This window comes from Rhinatrema bivittatum, chromosome 1 (assembly GCF_901001135.1).
Source record: "Rhinatrema bivittatum chromosome 1, aRhiBiv1.1, whole genome shotgun sequence".
NCBI classification, from domain to species: Eukaryota; Metazoa; Chordata; class Amphibia; order Gymnophiona; family Rhinatrematidae; genus Rhinatrema; species Rhinatrema bivittatum.
In genome coordinates this window covers 757025953-757044408 of record NC_042615.1, presented here as the reverse complement: position 1 = coordinate 757044408, position 18456 = coordinate 757025953, and the positions used below count along the sequence as shown (strand labels likewise).

Genomic DNA, 18456 nt, shown 5'->3' with positions numbered 1-18456 from the left:
AAAATGTTACTTATGCCAGTAATAAGCAGTGGCTATTTACTAAGTCAACTTAACAATGTTTATGGACTCTTCCTCCAGGAAATTTTCCAAATATTTTATAAACCTAGATAATTGCCTTATCCACATCATCTGGCAACGAATTCCAGAGTTTAATTATGTGTTGAGTGAAAGAATTTTCCCCAATTTGTTTTAAATGTTCTACTTGCTAACTTAATGGAGTTCCTCTAGTTCTTATATTATCCAAAAGAGTAAACAACCGAATTACATTAATCCAGTCTAATCCTCTCATGATTTTATATACCTCCATCATATCCCCCCCACAGCCATCTCTTCTTCAAACAGAACAATCTTAACCTCTTTAGCCTTTCCTCATAGGGGAGCCATTCCATTCCCTTTATCATTTTGGTCAACCTTCTCTGTACCTTTTCTAGAGCATCTATCTTTTTTTTTTGAGATGCACCGACCAGAATTGAACACCGTACTCAAGGTGCAGTCTCACCATGGAGAGAGACAGAGGCATTATGACATTCTCCTTTTTATTCACCATTCCCTTCCTAATAATTCCTAACATTGTTTGCTTTTTTTTAACCGCTGCAGCACACTGAGCCGACTATTTCAGTGTATTGTCCGTTATGATGTCTAGGTGGTAACTCCTAACATCATGTGACTTCTGCATGGGTTATTTTTTCCTAGATACATCAACTTGCACTTGTCCACATTAAACTTCATCCACCATTTGTATGCCCAATCTTGCAGTTTCACAAGGTCTTCCTGCAATTTCATGATCCACTTCTGATTTAATTACTCTGACTAATTTTGTGTCATCTGTAAATTTGATCACCTCGCTTGTTTTTCCCCTTTCCAGATCATGTATAAATAGATTAAAAAGCACCAGTCCAACTACAGATCCCCAAGGCACTAAACTGTTTTCCTCTCTCCACTGAGGAAACTGACCATTTAACCCTACTCTGTTTCCTGTTTTTTAACCAGTTTGAAATACACAAAAATACATTGCCTTCTATCCCATGACTTTTTCATATAAACTTCTTATGGGGGACTTTGTCAAATACCTTCTGAAAATCCAAATACACCACATCTACTGATTCTCTTTTATCCACATGTTTATTAACCCCTTTAAAAAAAAATGTACAAAATTTGTGAGACAAGACTTCCCTTGGGTAAATCAATGCTGGCTGCATCCCATTAAACCATATCTATAAGTTCTGTGATTTTATTTTTTAGAATAGTTTCCATGATTTTTCCCAGCACTGAAGTCAGGCTCACCAGTCTATAGTTTCCAAATCACATCTGGAGCCTTTATTAAATATCAGGGTTATATTGGCCACCGTCTAGTCTTCAGGTACAATGGACGATTTTAAGGATAGGTTGCAAATTACTAGTAATAGATCTGAAATTTCATTTTTTAGTTCAGAAACCTGGGGGTGTATACCATCTGGTGCAGGCGATTTGCTACTCTTCAGTTTATCAATCTGGTCTTCTACATCTTCCAGGTTCACATGATTTGGTTCAGTTCATCTGAATCATCACCCTAGAACTGGTATCTCCCCAAAATTTTCATTAGTAAACACTGAAGCAAAGAATTAATTTAGCCTTTCCACGATGGCCTTATTTTCCCTAAGTTTTCCTTTAAATCCTCGATCAGCTAACAGTCCAACTGACTCCCTTGCACATTTCCTGCTTCGGAAAGGTTTTCAAAAGTTTTTATTATGAGTTTTTAGCTCCATGGTCAGCTTCTTTTCAAATTCTGTCTTAGCCTGTCTTATCAATGTGTTACATTTAACTTGCCAATGGTTATGCTTTTTCCTATTTTCTTCAGATGGATCCTTCATCCAGTTTTTGAAGGAAACTTTTTTGGCTAAAATAGCCTTTTTCACTTCGCCTTTTAACCAAGTTAGCAGGCATTTGGCATTCTTTCCACCTTTCTTAATGAGTGGAATATATCTGGATTGTGCTTCTAAAATGGTATTTTTAAACAATATCCATGCCTGTTGTACTTGCTGAACCTTTGTAGCTGCACTTTTCAGGGTTTTTTTCTATCTTTCTCATTTTATCAAAGTCTTCCTTTTGAAAGTTTAGTGCTAGAGTTGTAGATGTACTTGTTGTCCCCCTTCCACTCATTAAATAAAATTGGATCGTTATGATCATTATTGCCAAGTGGCCCACACCACCATTACCTTGACGCTCTTGATTTTGCCTATGACACCTTTTGGTTTTTAATGGTTTTTGGGCAATTTCCTTCTCTTTCTATTTTTGTACTTTCAGTTCAGTTGGAACCAAGATTAGGGACTAGTGCCACAAACCTTCATTCTTAACTACCCAGGGAATTTTACTTTGTTTTATAACTCCAACTCCCTTAACTCAGTCATCACACCCGCAACAGTCCTTGACCAGGTGCCAGGCATTAAGGCTCTTTCCAGACCCCTACAGTCCTAGACCTTAAATCCAGCCACTAGGTGTCCACTTGCTATGCTATGACTGGGACCATCTTTCCCCCACTTAATCCAGAAATTGAATACAAGTCTTCCGAATGGACACTGGCAGTGCATTTACTGCCACCAGGCTAGCTCCCTTTCTGTTTTTGTGTCCCACTTTTAAATATTTTGATTAATTTATCTATAATAATACAATATATATCTATATATAATTATGTAATATATAATATAAACAAATATTAGTATTCAGTGCACCTATAATGGAACCACATGGCAGTATTTTAGTATAATAAATGCTACTTTTTTTAAGGCTGTATCCCGTTCTTTAAAAAATCTCCTTACCTGAATTCACCTTTTTTATTTCTATATCCTGTGTTCTTGCTTCTTAAGTGTGATGCCTGCATAGGTTGCCTGTAAGGATCAACACAGCATATTGAATTTATTTGGAAATTTCCACCTTTATGAGCATGAGTGAGAGCATTCCAAAACTTTACATACCATTTCTACAGGACCAAAACAAAAATCAGAATGAATAGTTGCCAGCTTTATAACTTGAAACGTTTACTAACATTGCTGTGCAAAATTAGTTCCAGTTCAGTGTAAAGGAAATCATGGTGTGGTCCGATTTCTCAAAGAAATGTTGTGTTGATAGGCATTGAAATTTTGTACTATTTTTCATTTTTCACATTTTTTATGTTGGCAGTATGTTTCTGGTGGAAGTAGGGAAGGACAGATCTAGTAAATAGTGCAGTGTTTACATTGCTTATTGTAATATCTGCTCTTTCAGGACACAGCGCTTTACACCTTGCAGCAAAGAATAGCCATCTGGATTGCGCCAAGAAGCTTCTTCAGGTAATTTATAAAACAAAAATGCATAAATTGGTAGTTACATTGTTGGTTTAGATTTGAGGGAGGAGAACCCAAAGTCCATCAGATCTATCTGTTTTATGGTAAGCCAGCCTTTTAACAAGGTGTTTCGGTGAAGGGGTGTCCTGCTGTTCCTTGCTTAGCTCTGTCATGTTTTCAATATCAGATTTATTGTGTAATTTAAAAAATAAATTCAAGGCTTAATAAAAGGTTCCAATTACAGCAAAGAGCCTTGAGATCCAGCTGTCAATGCTGTCCTTGCACTCCATGTTGGATTCTAATTTTCCACAAACAATTTTCTACATAAATAAGTATTGAAATCCTCGCCCATGACATTATCATTTTCAGTGGTATGTGGCTTGCTTGCTGTTCAGAGATATGTATGAGATCACTAAAAGCCAGACATCTTGCAATTAATCCAGGTCTGTGGTATTAGAGATGAAAGTACTATGTGGTTATATTCACAAGCCTCTTCATGCACCAATGACAACTTTCCTCCTACACTGCATTTTGCAGATGTTTGTCTTGTAACAAAAAACGGTAAAGCTGAGGAATGTGTAGGCTTCAATTATGCTATGACATAAAATTCTAGTCAAATGCCCTCCCCCCCCCCACGGATTTAAAAATGTTGGCTATCTGAATGTTTAGTTAAGAACAGTAGTGAATCTGTATTCTGTCTGCATCCTTGCTAACCTTTGGATCGATAGTAATTGCAAATTGGCTTGTGTTCATCAAATTTCAATATTTACATGACTGGAAATCACTGTTTTCTCCCTTTGAAGCAGGATCAAGAAGCCTCAGCAGGTGTTACGGTGAAGCCTTCTGAAATTGGCCATATTCAATAGTGAAATGTTTCTAAAATGTTGGATTTCAATTAAATGTGCATGTTTTGTTCAGGTGTAGTTGGTAAATTATAATTTTTATTTACTTATGCTTCTAGACCAAATGTGTAGATTTATGCTATCCTGCCAGGAGATGGAGGCAGTGTCACAACTTTTCAGTGATGACATCACTGTTATAAGTAGAAGTACAGACAAGGCATTTACCAGTATTCTCTGTCTCCAGCAGATGGTAGAAACATGCTGAACCTAGTGCAGCAGGATTCATTAACTCCAAGGTCTTGGTTTCCAGGCCTTGTTTCCTGGTAGAACAGATTTGCCTTTCTGCTCCTGGGGCATCAATTTTCACGCTGCATCCCCATGACAGAGCAGGCTCTTCAGCTTCCAGGACAAAAAGTCTTATCTTATTTCCCTGATAGAATGGTGGTCCAGGTCCAGGATCCCTTGTGAAGGATGTGAGAGTGGCTCACAGGGCTCCTTTTGAGCCTTGGTTGAGCCAAGGGATAGCAGAGTGTTTCAGGAGAGGCCCCAACCAGGCAGGGCCCTTCCCCTTTCAGGGACTTAAGTCCCCCCCTTATTTCTTCATCTCCTGCCCCCACCTACCCCGATCCCAGACTCTGCTCTATTTTCCTCTCAAGGAAGTTGGCTAGATAATGCTAATAGTCTTATCTTAAAAAAAAGAGTCCTTATCTTACCTCAGCAGTCTGTGGCTACTGGCTGCCTACTGTTAGGGAGGTTTCTTTGAAGCTATGCAGTATCCTGCCTCCTGCTTCTGCCTGTTGTAGGGGATGTTTGGCTTTAAAACAACTGACTCTCTTCACTGGTGGGGGAAGCCAGTGCTAAGGAGGAAGAGCTGTTTGGGGAGCATTCTGAACAGGTCTCGTACTTCAGTAGATGCAAGGGCCAGTGCTTCTTGCTCCTTCAGTGTGGCCAGAGTGGGTGGGGGGGGGGGGGTGTTACATCAAGGGAGCCAATGCAGTTTCCTGGCTCTCAGGTGCATGAGAGAGCTTTTGAACAGGAAAAAAAGGTGGCCCCTACTATCGTGGCAGTCCATGCTTTGGTGAGAACATCTGCAATTTTAAAACTTTTCCTGTGGCTTGGCGCTAATATCTCCAGGTCTGGTTCTTCCTCATCCTGGACCTCTAGGCCCCCCAGTGCTGTCCCTAGAGGGGTGGGGCCCCAGGAGACTAGTTTGGATTTTTTTCTCCTCTATCCCAGAGCTAGTTTGTCTATGGGTTTATTTTTTTAATATAACAGTCCTTTTTGTGTCATGTAGATATCTGACAGATGACAAGAATTGCTTGGGCTGAATTGTATCTTGACTTTCTAACAGAGGGTTCTGCCTTCCTAAGATCCCTTTTGAGCTCCAGGAGGGAAGGAAGACTGGAAGGCTGAAAACCTGAACGGCTTGAAAGAGGGAGAACTAATCTCTGGAATCTCTTCCTCTTAGTCAGATTCTTCCAGAGGAAGGATTTTGCTCCTCCCGGATATTTTCTTCTAATCGAATGTCAGATTCTAGGATTGAAGTGGGCACCGAACATACTCCAGCCTAGAGGGGGTTAGACATCTAATCAAGGCCTTTCCCTTCACAAGGAAGTTAATTGCATGGTCTTATCTGAATGGAAGTCCTTTGAGGGGGGTTTCAGAGGGAGTAAGATTGTCTCCAAGCTTTATCCTTTTCTGTTGGAAGTCAGGGAAGAGTTGCCCCAGCTCCCTTCAGTAGTTGCCCTGGTGTCTTTGGTGATACCTCTTAGAACATATCTTCATCAACTCCCAGAGCATCTGAAGGCAGCCCAGTTTGGATTTCATGGCTGCCTTTTTGACTGACACAATGTACAATCATATTAGAGTCTCTTCTGTTTATGGCATTCTGAACTGGCCACTATCTGAGACAAGATGCTGACCCAGCATGGTATTTCTTATGTTCTTATCTGTGGCTACAGCACAGAGACTGTTCTGGCTATGTAATTGGGTAGCATATACAGCCTCTAAATTCATTTGTTGGGGCTTCCTTTTAAAGGGAAAATTGAAAAGGATCTGTAAATATTAAAAATGTGGGAGATTGTTTTTAATCTTTTTTCTTATCTTAAAATACAATAAAGAGTTTGAACTTAAAAAAAAAATCTGGGAGAGTCTAAAGATTCCCAGAAGATAGAGTCCAGGTGATCTCCCGGATTTATGGAAGTTGTGGTCACATTAGAGATGCCAAGAGTTATTGGCTGAGGAAGCAGTCTTCTTCGTAGGTGAATAGATATCAAGGGAGGAGTCAGTCCTTCATGGATCTAGGAATGCAAAGAATAACAGTGCTGGGACTTCTGGAGCTGCTTGTTTGGCACTATCAGGGTCAGCAGTCCTCTCCACAATAATATCAGTAAGTGGTTACCTACAGCAGTTTTTCTGGGAGTGGAGCCACATCACCTTTGCCTAATGGGTCCTGGACTATGTACAGAACAGTGTATTCTCTCTAGTTTACCATTCCCATCTCCAACACTTTGTTGGTATTCCTTTGCATTGGTCTGCAATGGGGATGGGGGGGGTTGTAAAGACTACACTAGTGGGGATCCATTGTCTGGAAACTGTAAGCCCAGCACCATTCAAAGCTCATGGGCAAAGTACAGAGCAGATAAAACATTGAGTTTCCAAGAAAGATGGTTCCTTCTGGCCCATCCACGATCTCAAGGGGGGTCAATAAATGCCTTAAGATACCCTGCTTCCATATGGAAATTCATTGCTCCTTTATGGTAGTGAGGCAAGGGGGAGAGTATCTTTCATCTCTGGATTGCATTGTAGCTTATTTCCTCATTCCCATTGGGGAAGATCACCAGAAGGTGGTTGTTTGCATTCTAGGAAAGCATTTCTGTTCTAGAGGCCTTCATTTTTGGCTAGACATTGCACCAAGAATATTCCAAGGTGATGGTAGAGGTCAAAGTTTTGTTATGAAGAGATGGTATCATGGTGCATTTGTACCTGGCCAAGTTGTTTAAGGAGAGCTAGTTAACCTCAGCAAGTGTGGTTCGAATCCTTGAAGGCTTGGACTGGGTATCGATCTACATGAAGAGCATTATGATTCCTTCCCAGTCTGGGTCTATCTGAGGGTTTACTTCAATACCAGGATGGGCTGAGTCTCCATGAGACAGAAATTAGTAGCCAAATTGTTATATCAGGTGCAGGATTTTCTCCCTAGGAAAGATTTCAGGTTTAGATTATCCTCAACTTCTGGGGTCCATGCTGGCCACTTTGAAACTGATCCCTTGGGACAAAGCTCACATGCAGCCTCTGCAGAGCTCCAATAAACTCATTGGCCTCCATAATTGCAGGACTGCAAAGTTTGCTGTCACTACTTGTATTCTTTAAGGAAAGATCTGATTTGATGGACTGTTCCTTGATCCTTTTTAAGGGAATGGTTTGCGTTAGATGCAAGCTTAGTGAGCTAGGAGCCTCCTGTGTGACCAAGTAGTCCAAGGGCTCTGGCCCAAAGAGGAGGCCTTATGTATATCAACAGGCTGGAAACCAGGACTATTATGTTGTCCATATTTCATTTTTTCCCCTTAGTGAAAGGAATGACAGTTTGGATGCTCTTGGACAATGGCTAGCAGTAATTTATGTAATCACAGTGGGGCACGTGAGACATGTCTACCATTCAGTATAGTGGTGTGGTATCTACTTCAATTCTCTGCAGCTAACACTGCAGGAGTAGAAAACATCCAGGCCAACTTTTTAAGCAGAAATACATTGGATCCCAGAGAATTGTAGCTCAATCGAGACGCCTTCCAGGAGATAGTAGACTGGTGGGATATCCCTTTCGTGGATCAGATGGCAACGTGCAAGAACTCCAAAGCTGACAGATTTTCAGTCACTTGAAGAAAAGGGTTGCTAGTGGAACTGATGCCTTAATCCAGCAATGGCCAAAGAACAAACTTCTGTTTTTCTTCCTTGGCCTGTCATAGACGGGACACTTAAGAAGAATAGAATCTCTGATTGAAAGCCATACTGGTTGTTCCAGACTGGCCATGAGGTCCGTATTATGTAGATTTGGTGAGATTGCAGGCCGGTGTTTTTTTTCCATCTTCCCTGTGTTTGAATCCTGTTACACCAAGGCCCAATCGTTATGGAGGATATGGTGCCAGTTTGTCTTAGTCTGGCCCTTGAAAGGGTTTGCTTGTATAGGACGGGATATTCATCATCAGCGATTTCTATTTTGCTGACGACCCATGAGGTTTACACTTAGCTTATGTTTGGGTCTTTTTGTAACAATACTCAAAAATAAAGAACTGAAAGTGTAAGAAAATCTAATAAATACAGACCAATTCTCGCTCTTCACAAAAAAACACTATAAAGCAGGCAATGGCTCACAAATTATGAATGTTTGTGAATGACCATCATATTAGTACAGGGTTTACATAATCAGATTCGTGTGTTAAATCCCCTTGATGAGTTGGAATTTATAATCATTGGTCATTCAGCACATTACAAATTTTTTATACTACTTTGGTGTGATGTGAGTCAAAATCTTTTTTTTTTTTTTTTTTTTTTAAGCATTTTTTCTTTTGCAGGATCCTTCCCGGAAATCAGTGACTGTGCTTTTGTCCTGGATGAAAGCCTCTGTGGTTTTATCAGAAGTACTCAGCCTCCCTTTGGGGAGAGAACCAGAAATTTCTCTATCTCCTATTTTTGGCTACTTTATTTTCTCTTTGTCCTCCCTGGTGGAGTTCTGAGAAAGGGTTGAATGCTGAGGGGTTCTCTCCTGTTGAGAAGTTTAAAATTTTAAGATATTTTTCATAGTTTTTACATAGGGGGTGTGGGTTTTTCACTTCATTGCTTTGAAATTAGGATAATGGCAAGTACCTTGTGTGTATTATTTCATATACAAATGATGTCACTAAAAATGTATGGTTCTCTATCTCCATCTGCTGGCAGGGTAGCATAAACCCACACATCTGGTCTGGTCTAACAGGATTCAAGAAAAGAAAATTAATAGGTAAGGCTAACTTTCTCCTTTTGCCACCCATCGTATTTTCCTTCCGTTCTAGTTGAGTCGATCAGAGAGATATGATAAGATGATGAACATAAAGACATAAGCTATGCCATGATGAGTCTGTCCAAAGGTCCATCGAGCCCAGCATCTTGTCTTCAATAGTGAACAATTTGGGTGACAAGTATCTGGCAAATGCCAAAAATAGATCCATTTCTTGTTGCTTACTCCCAGAGATAAGTAGTTTGCATTCTGAAATCTACATGGCTAATAGTTTATGGACTTTTCCTCTAGAAATTTGTTCAAATCACATTGAAACCCAGCTATGCTAGATGCCTTGAATCCTCTGGCCATAAATTCTACAGCTTCATTGTGCATTGAGTGAAAGAATACTTTCTCCAGTTTGTTTATATCTGCCACCTGTTAGTATTAAAATTTAGGGGACACTAAAACTAATCAAAAAGGTAGATAACCATCTTCTATTTACCTCTTCCACCCCATTCATAATTTTATAAACCTCTGTCATCTCTTCTTCAAGCTGAAGAGCCCTAAACGGTTTAATCTTTCTTCATAGAGGAGCCATTCCATCCCCTTCTCTGAATTTATTCTAGTTCCACTTTACCATTTTTGAGATGGGGGCAACCAAAACCACACACACTATTCAAGTTGCAGTCTCACTGTGGATCAATGCAGAGGGAGCAAGATATTCTGCATTTTATTTTTCATTCTTTTCTAAATAATTTCTAAAATTCTATTTGCTTTTTTAAAACCAGTCAATGTATTATCCATAATGATACCAACATTTTTTTTTTCCTGGGTGGCAGCTCCTAATATAGAACCCAACATTGTGTACCTATAATTAGGAATATATTTCCCTATGCGTATTGCTTTGCACACGTTCACATGCCATTTTGATGTCCAGTCCCCCAATTTCACAAAGTTCTTATGTAGTTATTCACAATCCACTAGTGCAGGGCTTCCCAAACTGTGGGTCGGGACCCCAAATGAGGGGGGGGTCATAAAACCTTCACTGGGATCACAAATGCATCAGATGGCAGCATTCTTCAGGCACTAGCATCATTAGTAGCGGAAGTCAGTATGGGGTCTGTGAGACAGCACACGCTAACAGTTCTTGCAGTAGCCCTGCTATTTACATGAGTTTCTGTAGTAAAAGGAAGCCCTGCATGAGGGATCAGGGCTGACGCAGGTCCTGTGAGTTTACACTGGCTCAAAAACCTCGTGCTGATTTTCATTACTTATGCTGCTGCTTGCAGATCACTGTCAGGCTTAGAACCAGCTGTGAGGGAAGGGGAGGGCTGAGTGTGCACAGGCCTGTGGAGATTGCCACTGTTCCTCTCCCCTGAACCAACACTGAACCTACCCAAAATAAAAATGTTGTCCCTGCCCTCTCTTCCCATCATTTTTCATCCATCTTTGGGCTGGGGCCCAAAGGAAAAAATGTTGCCACTGATCCTGGCCCAGGGGAGTGTTTGGAGGGAGGGATTGGATGCAGGAAGGGTTTGAGGTTTGTATCAGCTGGAAAGGAACTGGCTGTGGAAGGTGAGAGAGAAGGACAATGAGAATAGAAAGACTGGGCAATGTAAGAGAGGAGCTTGGGGTGAGAGGGCATCAGCTGGGAGGGATGTGAGGGAAGGTTTAGAGGGGAGAAGGGAATGGGATGAAAGAAGTGATGTTAGAGGATCTGTTTGGGAGTGATAAGGGCTTGGGGTGAAGGATCAGCTGAGGAGATGAGCAGCTGATAGATGTAAAAGGGATGAGTAAGAGTGGTGGTGTTTGAGAAGGAGTCAGCTGGAAAGGAGGATGTAAAGAAAGGAGGTCCTCTCGAGGTGATGGAGGTTGAGAGAGGATTAACTAGAATATGGGGAGGGTGAGATTACAGAGATTGTTTGAGGGGGGACCGCATTCCCGCTAATTTGTTTAGGTCGTCCTCTGGGACCCTGTGAATTTTCAAGTGCTAAAATGGGGTCACATTGGCTAAGTAATAACATTGAATAATTTTGAAACATCTGCAAATTTGATCACAAATCATTGCTCCCATATCCATATCATTTATGAATATTTTAAATAGCATCAGTCATAGTACAGAACTGAGGCACTCCACTATTTGCCTTTTGCCATTAGGAAAACTGACCATTTAGTCCAGCTCTCTGTTTCCTGACTTTTAACCAGTTAGCAATCCACAGTATCACGTCACCTCCTATCCCATGACTTTTTAATTTCCTGAGAAGTTTTGCATGAGGGTCTTTATCAAATGCCTTCTCATTATCTTGATACATTTGTAGGGACCCATTGGGATCCCTACCAAAGGTGTTTGGTCTACTAGATAGGTTAGGGCAATGTAGTAAATAGAAAAGTACCAGCTATTAGAGATGTGAACCGGAATCTGTTCGGATTCCGGTTCCGATTCACATGTGGGGGGTTTTCATCGGGCCCGATTGTGGTTTTGTTTATCGGCTGCGCCTGAGCCGATAAACAAAAAACCCAACCCGACCCTTTAAAACTAATCCCTTTGCTTCCCCCACCCTTCCGACCCCTCCAAAAACATTTTACAGGTACCTGGTGGTCCAGTGGGGGTCCCGGGAGCGATCTCCCGCTCTTGGGCCGTCGGCTGCCACTAATCAAAATGGCGCTGATGGCCTTTGCCCTTACCATGTGACAGGGTATCCGTGCCATTGGCTGGCCCCGTCACATGGTGCCAATGGCACGTATACCCTGTCACATGGTAAGGGCAAAGGCCATCGGCGCCATTTTGATTAGTGGCAGCCGACGGCCCGAGAGTGGAAGATCGCTCCCGGGACCCCCACTGGACCACCAGGTACCTGTAAAATGTTTTGGGGGGGGGTCGGGAGGGTGAGGGAAGCAAAGGGATTAGTTTTAAAGGGTCGGGGTGGGTTTAGGGGTTATTTTTGTGTGCCGTTTTTCCCGCCCTCCCCCAAAACGATAAGAGAAACCCCCACGATCAATATTGTGGGGTTTTCCTATCATTTCGGGGGAGCCCCCGATTTCTGACGATTTTGAAAATATCGATGATATTTTCAATCATCCGAAGCCCGATTCACATCCCTACCAACTATGTCATAGCACCCCCTCTAGATGCTGCTGTGCTGGTTTGTTCATGTTTGCATAAAATCAAGTGACAGTATAGTGTTTCCCAATCTTTTCAAACCCAAGGCACACCTGCATTAACACAAATGCACATCAGTCTCCACAGGGCAGGTCATGTGAACATGGCGAAGACTCAGTGTCAAAAGAACAGCTAGGGAAGCACTTAAAGTCCCAGCAGTCTCTTCCAAATTGTAAAACAAAGGGAGAGAGAGGGCAGAGATACACATGAAGCCATCACAATGGGCCAGTTGCCTCTGTACAGTAAAAGTGCAGGTAAAGGGAGAAGGCAGCATGATGCAGGCAGCCAATTCAGTTATCTTGTGGCTGCCAGAGTTATTCCACTGCTGCTGCTGCTGCTCCCAACACTCAGAATGAGTTGCATCCTGTGCTCAGTGCATGTTCCCCCTATCTCACTCAGCCTGCTGATACGACAGAGGCTGGAAGGACTTAAAGGAGGAAGCTTAGGAGGAGAAGATGAGGAGGTGCTGTGTGTGCAAATAAAGTGGGGCCTGGCTATCCATACTCTGCATGCTGCCTATTATTTACCGTATTGCAGGGCTCAATCTGTAACTAGGAAGGAAAGTAATGCATGATTATGCATGTTCTCAGAAAGGAATTTGTAAATGTTTGAGCCACCACTGATGACTTGTAGTGCTGTGAGGTGCTGCGGGCAGAGCCCAGGTGCTGATCTGGATCCAAGTATCAGGCAGTGGTGACTTTTCCATGGCACACTAATTGGGGAAACACTGCTCTATTGTCTGTGTGGATTTTTAGTTAGCCTTTTGAGAGAGGAGTATTTCCTTTCAATTCTCTTAATTTTTGAGAATAAAGACCCAAAACCTTGGTGGAGGAGTTTAGAAAGTAAGAGAAATTTCCAGCTCACACCCAGTGGTTGCTGAAGTATCTGTAGTGAGTTTTGTAGTTATGTATCCTGTAAGAATTTTTTATTTGAGAGGAAGATTTTATCTACCCTTCCTGCTCACCAAAAGTGTGTGTAAAAAAAAAAAAAAAAAAAGTTTTTTGAGAGATCTTGGTAGCACTTAGTCCAAGTGATTCCTTGGCCCATCCGGCACTTGAGAAGGAATGAGAAGGGGTACCTACCCAGTATCCACTGGATGGGGAGGAAGTGAAGAGGAGAGAGAGTGGCACGCATACAGTGTGTAACCACCACCGGTACCCATCTGGAGGTACCTTACTGGCACAATAGAGAAGCAAAGTAGTAGTCACAACTGGAGAATTCAAGATCAAGCAATTGGATCCCAGGTATTTGAATGGAGAATGTAATTGGGGAGAGGACCCTGTATTTCACAGTAAACCAGGGAGGCTTCACTTTCTATCCTGGAATAAGGAAGGGACCATGAGGGTTAGATCAAGGTATCAGAGGTTCACAAATTTGCTATTTTGACTTGCTTTATAGAGATTGATAAAGAGATTTATACCAAGTGCCATTTATCAGTAAAGTTGCATTGGAACATCAGCGTAGCGTGCAGCTTGGTTTTTGGCACTCATGACAGTTAAGTAACCCCCAGGGCCAAGGAGATTCTCCTACTGTATGGCGAATTCTTTAGATCCATGGCTAAAATAGACTGAGAAATTTAAGAAGAAAGACTAACTCCAGTATTGAGTGTGTACCTCATAGACTCATAGAAAGGACCGCAATCCGGGGCTTTCACGTTTTATTAACTGGCTTGCCTTTATCCACGTGTTTAACACCTTCAAAATAAAATCTAGTAGTTTAAGGCAAGAGCTCCCATTGCTAAATCCATATTTGTGCTTCTACATTTAGGCCATGTCTATCCATATGGTCAATAATTTTATTTTTAAGAATACATTCTAAAATTTGCCCAGGGCTAACAGGCTCACTGGTTGATCATTTCCCTGATCACCTCTAGAGTCCTTTTTAAGAACTGGTATTACATTGGCCATCCTCCAGTCTAGGTATTGTGGCTGCTTTTAATTATAGGTTATAGATTTTTAATAACAAGTCTGCAATTTAATATTTGAGCTTTTCAGAATTCTGGCATAAATACCATTTTGTTCTCTTTAGTATGTCCATTAGCTTTATTGCATCTTTCGGTTTCACAGCAATTTACTTTAATTTACATTTTGATTTATAGTCTGCCTTTTGTGACTGGGTCAGACACTTCAAAGCAGATTACGTTCAGGTTCCATAGGTATTTCCCTATCTCCAGAGAGCTTACAATCTAAGGGCCTGATTTAATAAGAGCCCAATATTCAAAACTTATCCAGCTAAGTGGCACTGGTGAACATATGGCTACAGTCGGCAGTTGCCAATTAGCTGGATAAGTCACTTATCCAGTTAAATATTTAGCCAGGTAAATCAGGGATGGGGGAATGGGCAGATTGGGAGGAGTCAAGTTAGATAAGTTATCCAACTAACTCTCATGTTCAGAGTTAGACAGCTAACTTGTACAGCTAACTCTGGTCAGCCCATAAATCTATCCTAAAGTTAGCCAGATAAACTTATCCGGCTAATTTTAGGAAGTCCAGGTATATTCAGCAGCTAATTAGCAGAGCCACACAGTGGCTTAATATAGACCCATAAGGCTTTCCTTCCATTTTGCGTCTATGGGAAAAATGCTTAGTTAAATGAAGATGTAAGTTTGTATCTGAGGCAATGGAAGTTGACGTGGCTTGCCCAAAGTCACAAGGAGCATCAGCAGAATTTGAACTCTGGCTTCCCTGGTCCTTAGCTTGCTGCTCTAACCATTAGGCTATTCCTCCTTCAGTTCCTCTGAATCATCACAGTCATCATTGTTTGACACGCCTTTCCAGCCTGAGAACTCAAAACATGTTCCAGATAGGACAATTGATACATTATAATTACTATTTGTACTCTAACGTGCTTGTTAAATGTAGGTAAACATTTGATACAGTAGATTACAAAAGCTAATGCCTAAGGGGGTCATTTTCCAAAGGTATTGCACGCGAAAAGGGACTTTTTGCATGTAATATCTAAATCGGGGTGGAGTCGGGGTGGCAAACTTAGCAAATCCAGGCCTAAGTGAGGTTCATTGCATAAACAGTGCAATGCAGTTTAAGGGGATATATATATATATAGATAGATAGATATAGATATAGATATAGATATAGATAGATATATATATCTCCATGACACACATCCTCTTATAGACTATATCTACCATATAAATGGGCTTGGACAGACGTGCCGCAAATGCGCAGTAGAGAGCAACTCTACTGCGCATGCGCGAGAGCACGTCGGTCAGAGGGGAGCCCAGCGGACAGCTGTCTTGGAAATGGCGAGGAGGAGCAGTGGCGGCGGCAGCACAGGAGGTCTCCAGGGGGTCTCGCTCTCTCGTGCGAGGAGAAGCAGTGGCGGCGGCACAGACACAGAAATGGGAGGTCGCCGGGAGTCTCTCTCTCGCGGGCGCCTCATAACCGAGCTTCGGGCGGGCCAACAACGAGCCCGGTGGAGAGGCGCGCGTGAGAGAGAAACCCCCCGGAGACTTCCCATGGAGCAGCAGCAGTGGTATCTAAGTGTCAGGCGGGCCAGAGAGAAGAAGAGGGAGTGGAGGAGGGCTGAGGGAGAGGGACGGGGTTGTGGAGGAGGTGGGAGGGGAAGGAAGAGGATGTAAGTGGGGAGGGTAAAGTTGTGGAGTACAGAAAAAAGGAGTGGAGGACGACTGAGGGAGAGGGAAGGGGTTGAGGAGGTGGGAGGGGAAGGAAAGGGATGGAAGGATGTAAGTGGGAAGGGTAAAGTGGAGTAGAGAAAAAGGGAGTGGAGGAGGGCTGAGGGAGAGGGGAGAAGGGGAAGGAAAGGGAAGGTGAGAGGGGAAGGGAAGAGGATATGACTGAACAAGTGGGAAGGGTAAGAAGTTCTGGAGAAGAGAAAAGAGTGGAGGAGGGCTGGGAGAGGGAAGGGGTTGTAGATGAGGTGAGAGAGGATGGAAGGAAAAGGGAAGTTGTGGAGAACAGAGCGGCTCTAACCATGCCGGTCTGACCGATGGAATCTCGCCCGTTTTAACGGGCTTAACGGCTAGTATATATATGTAGAATATAAGAGGATGTGTGTCATGGAGTCACACCAAAGTTGCTTCAAAGAACCAGGTATTCACCAATTTCCTGAAGGATAGGAAGTCTGGAGCAAGTCTGATGTGAGGTGGTAAGAAGCTGGGCCTGAACCTACAAAGGTTTTCTTCCTGGTGTTAGTAAGGCTCTTGTTTTTGGGGATGGTACCACCAGATGTGCCTGAGTTTGAGGGGGTCGATGTAATAAGCTGCAGTAAACCTTCCACGGGTTTTTGCATGTGTAATTGCATGGGTTTTCCAGTGCTGATCATACATGTGTACGGAATAACGCATTCAGCAAGAAACAACTGACACACAAACCTGTGTTTAAAAATGGCAGCAGGTTTTGAGCAAGTGCATTCAAATTGCATATAAAGGAGCAATTATTCATTCACGGGCTCTGCAGGGAGGTGTGCTAGCAGGGAGAATGGTTTGTGCCTTTCTTTTAAGAGGGTTTTTTAGTGCCTGAGTCAGGGCAGGAGTTAAGTGAAAGTGCCTGTCTGGAGTAGCCTGGGGCTTGCTGATCATGATCCCTCCTGTGGCTTTCGGTCCCTCTCCTGGCGATGCTGTGGCTCCGGGCAGTGTCGACGTTTGTCTGAAGCCCCTGGAGATCGCCGATCTGTCTGTCCCGGCTCCTGCTGTCTCCCAGCAGGGCTGATCCATGCCAAGCAGCCCCGAGCACCCAGCAAAGAAAAGGCTCATGGACACACAACCACACTAACGCCAACAATGGAGAAAAAGGGCCAAATGATAGAAGCTGAAACAATTTATTTTCAAATAGTAACGTGAAATAGTTAGAAATGAGTTTGCAACATATTTCCATTAGTGCCTGTTTTAGTGCTTGTTTTTTCTGTGGCTTTCTGCATTGAGGCTTTTATGCGGGTATTGTCGTGTGAATTAGATATTCTGTGGGGTTTTTTTGCCCATATCTCATTACATCCCGTGGAGGTGCCTGCTTTTGCTGTGCGTGCTAAAAAAAAAAATATATGCACAGAAAAATAGCGCCAATTTCAGCTCGGGTCTTATTACATTGGCCCTTGATTGTTGAAGGTGAGAGAGTTCCTGAGGTAGTTTGGGGTTAGGCCTTCGAGTGTTTTATAGGCTAGGACTAAGAGTTTGAATTTACTGTGGTAGAGTGTTAAGAACTAATTTAGTTTTTTGTTTGTTTTTTAGGACTGTGGTTGTGTGGTCAAATTTGTTTGCTTTGTTATTGTGTGGGTAGAAGCACTTTGTATGAGTTGCAGGCAGCAGTTAGTGTTAGGGATTCTAGCATAGAGGGAATTACATAGTCCAGGTGGGAGATTACTGAAGCTTGGACAACAGTTACGATGGCGTACACATCCATCAAAGAACATTTTCCTCAGTAAAGACAAATAATTCATTTAGGTTTTCTGCTATGACATCATCATCCTTGAAGCACCCTTTTGTCCCTTGATCATTTAGTGGTCCAGCTCACTCCCTCACAGGCTTCTTGCTTCAAATGTACTTGAAATATTTTTTATCATCGGTTTTTGTCTCTATGGAAAGCTTATTTTCTTTTTTTTCCAAGTTCTCTCTTTACCTGTCTTGCTACTGTTTTGCATCTAACTTGTCAGTGCTTATGCTCTTTCCTATTTTCCTTATTTGGATTTGCTTTCCATTTTCTGAAAGATGATCACTGACCTTTAATTGTGTCTCTCACCTCTTCATTTAACCATGCTAGCTGTTGTTTTATAATAGGTTGTTCCTGTTGTATTACCGTATTCTACTGCATTCAATAATGTTGGAAATGATCGCAGAAAACTTTCAGACTCATAAAACGAATGTTACTTATTCTAGTAATTTTTCAAATGTCTAGTAAAAATCTGTTTAGAGTATGTAGTATAATTCATAGTTTAATATTTTTTTTTTTAACACTTTGTAGTTTAAGTGCCCAGCAGAGGCTACAGACAACTCTGGAAAAACAGCTTTACATTATGCAGGTAATTTTATCCCAGCATATTTCTGGTTTGCCCAGTTTTAACGCTTTTCAACCAGGGCTGAAAGCAGTATAGCAGCGATTCACTCTGTGTCTGGGAGCATGACAACATTTGTAAAATACAACCGATTGCATCCAGACTTGGGTGGGGAGGGGGAGGCATGAGGAAGGTGCATATGAATCTTGTATCTAC

The 18456-nt window shown here is 42.2% G+C and overlaps 1 protein-coding gene across 4 annotated transcripts in view; it reads left to right on the top strand.

Annotated features, from left to right (window-relative positions):
• Positions 1–18456, top strand: part of RAI14 (retinoic acid induced 14) — a 409994-nt gene that overhangs the window by 256145 nt on the left and 135393 nt on the right. For all 4 annotated transcript variants that reach the window (XM_029579046.1, XM_029579067.1, XM_029579038.1 and 1 more), the window contains exons 5-6: positions 3241–3305; positions 18210–18267. In XM_029579046.1, the coding sequence (XP_029434906.1) occupies positions 3241–3305; positions 18210–18267 (123 nt within the window). The remainder of the gene's footprint in view (positions 1–3240; positions 3306–18209; positions 18268–18456) is intronic.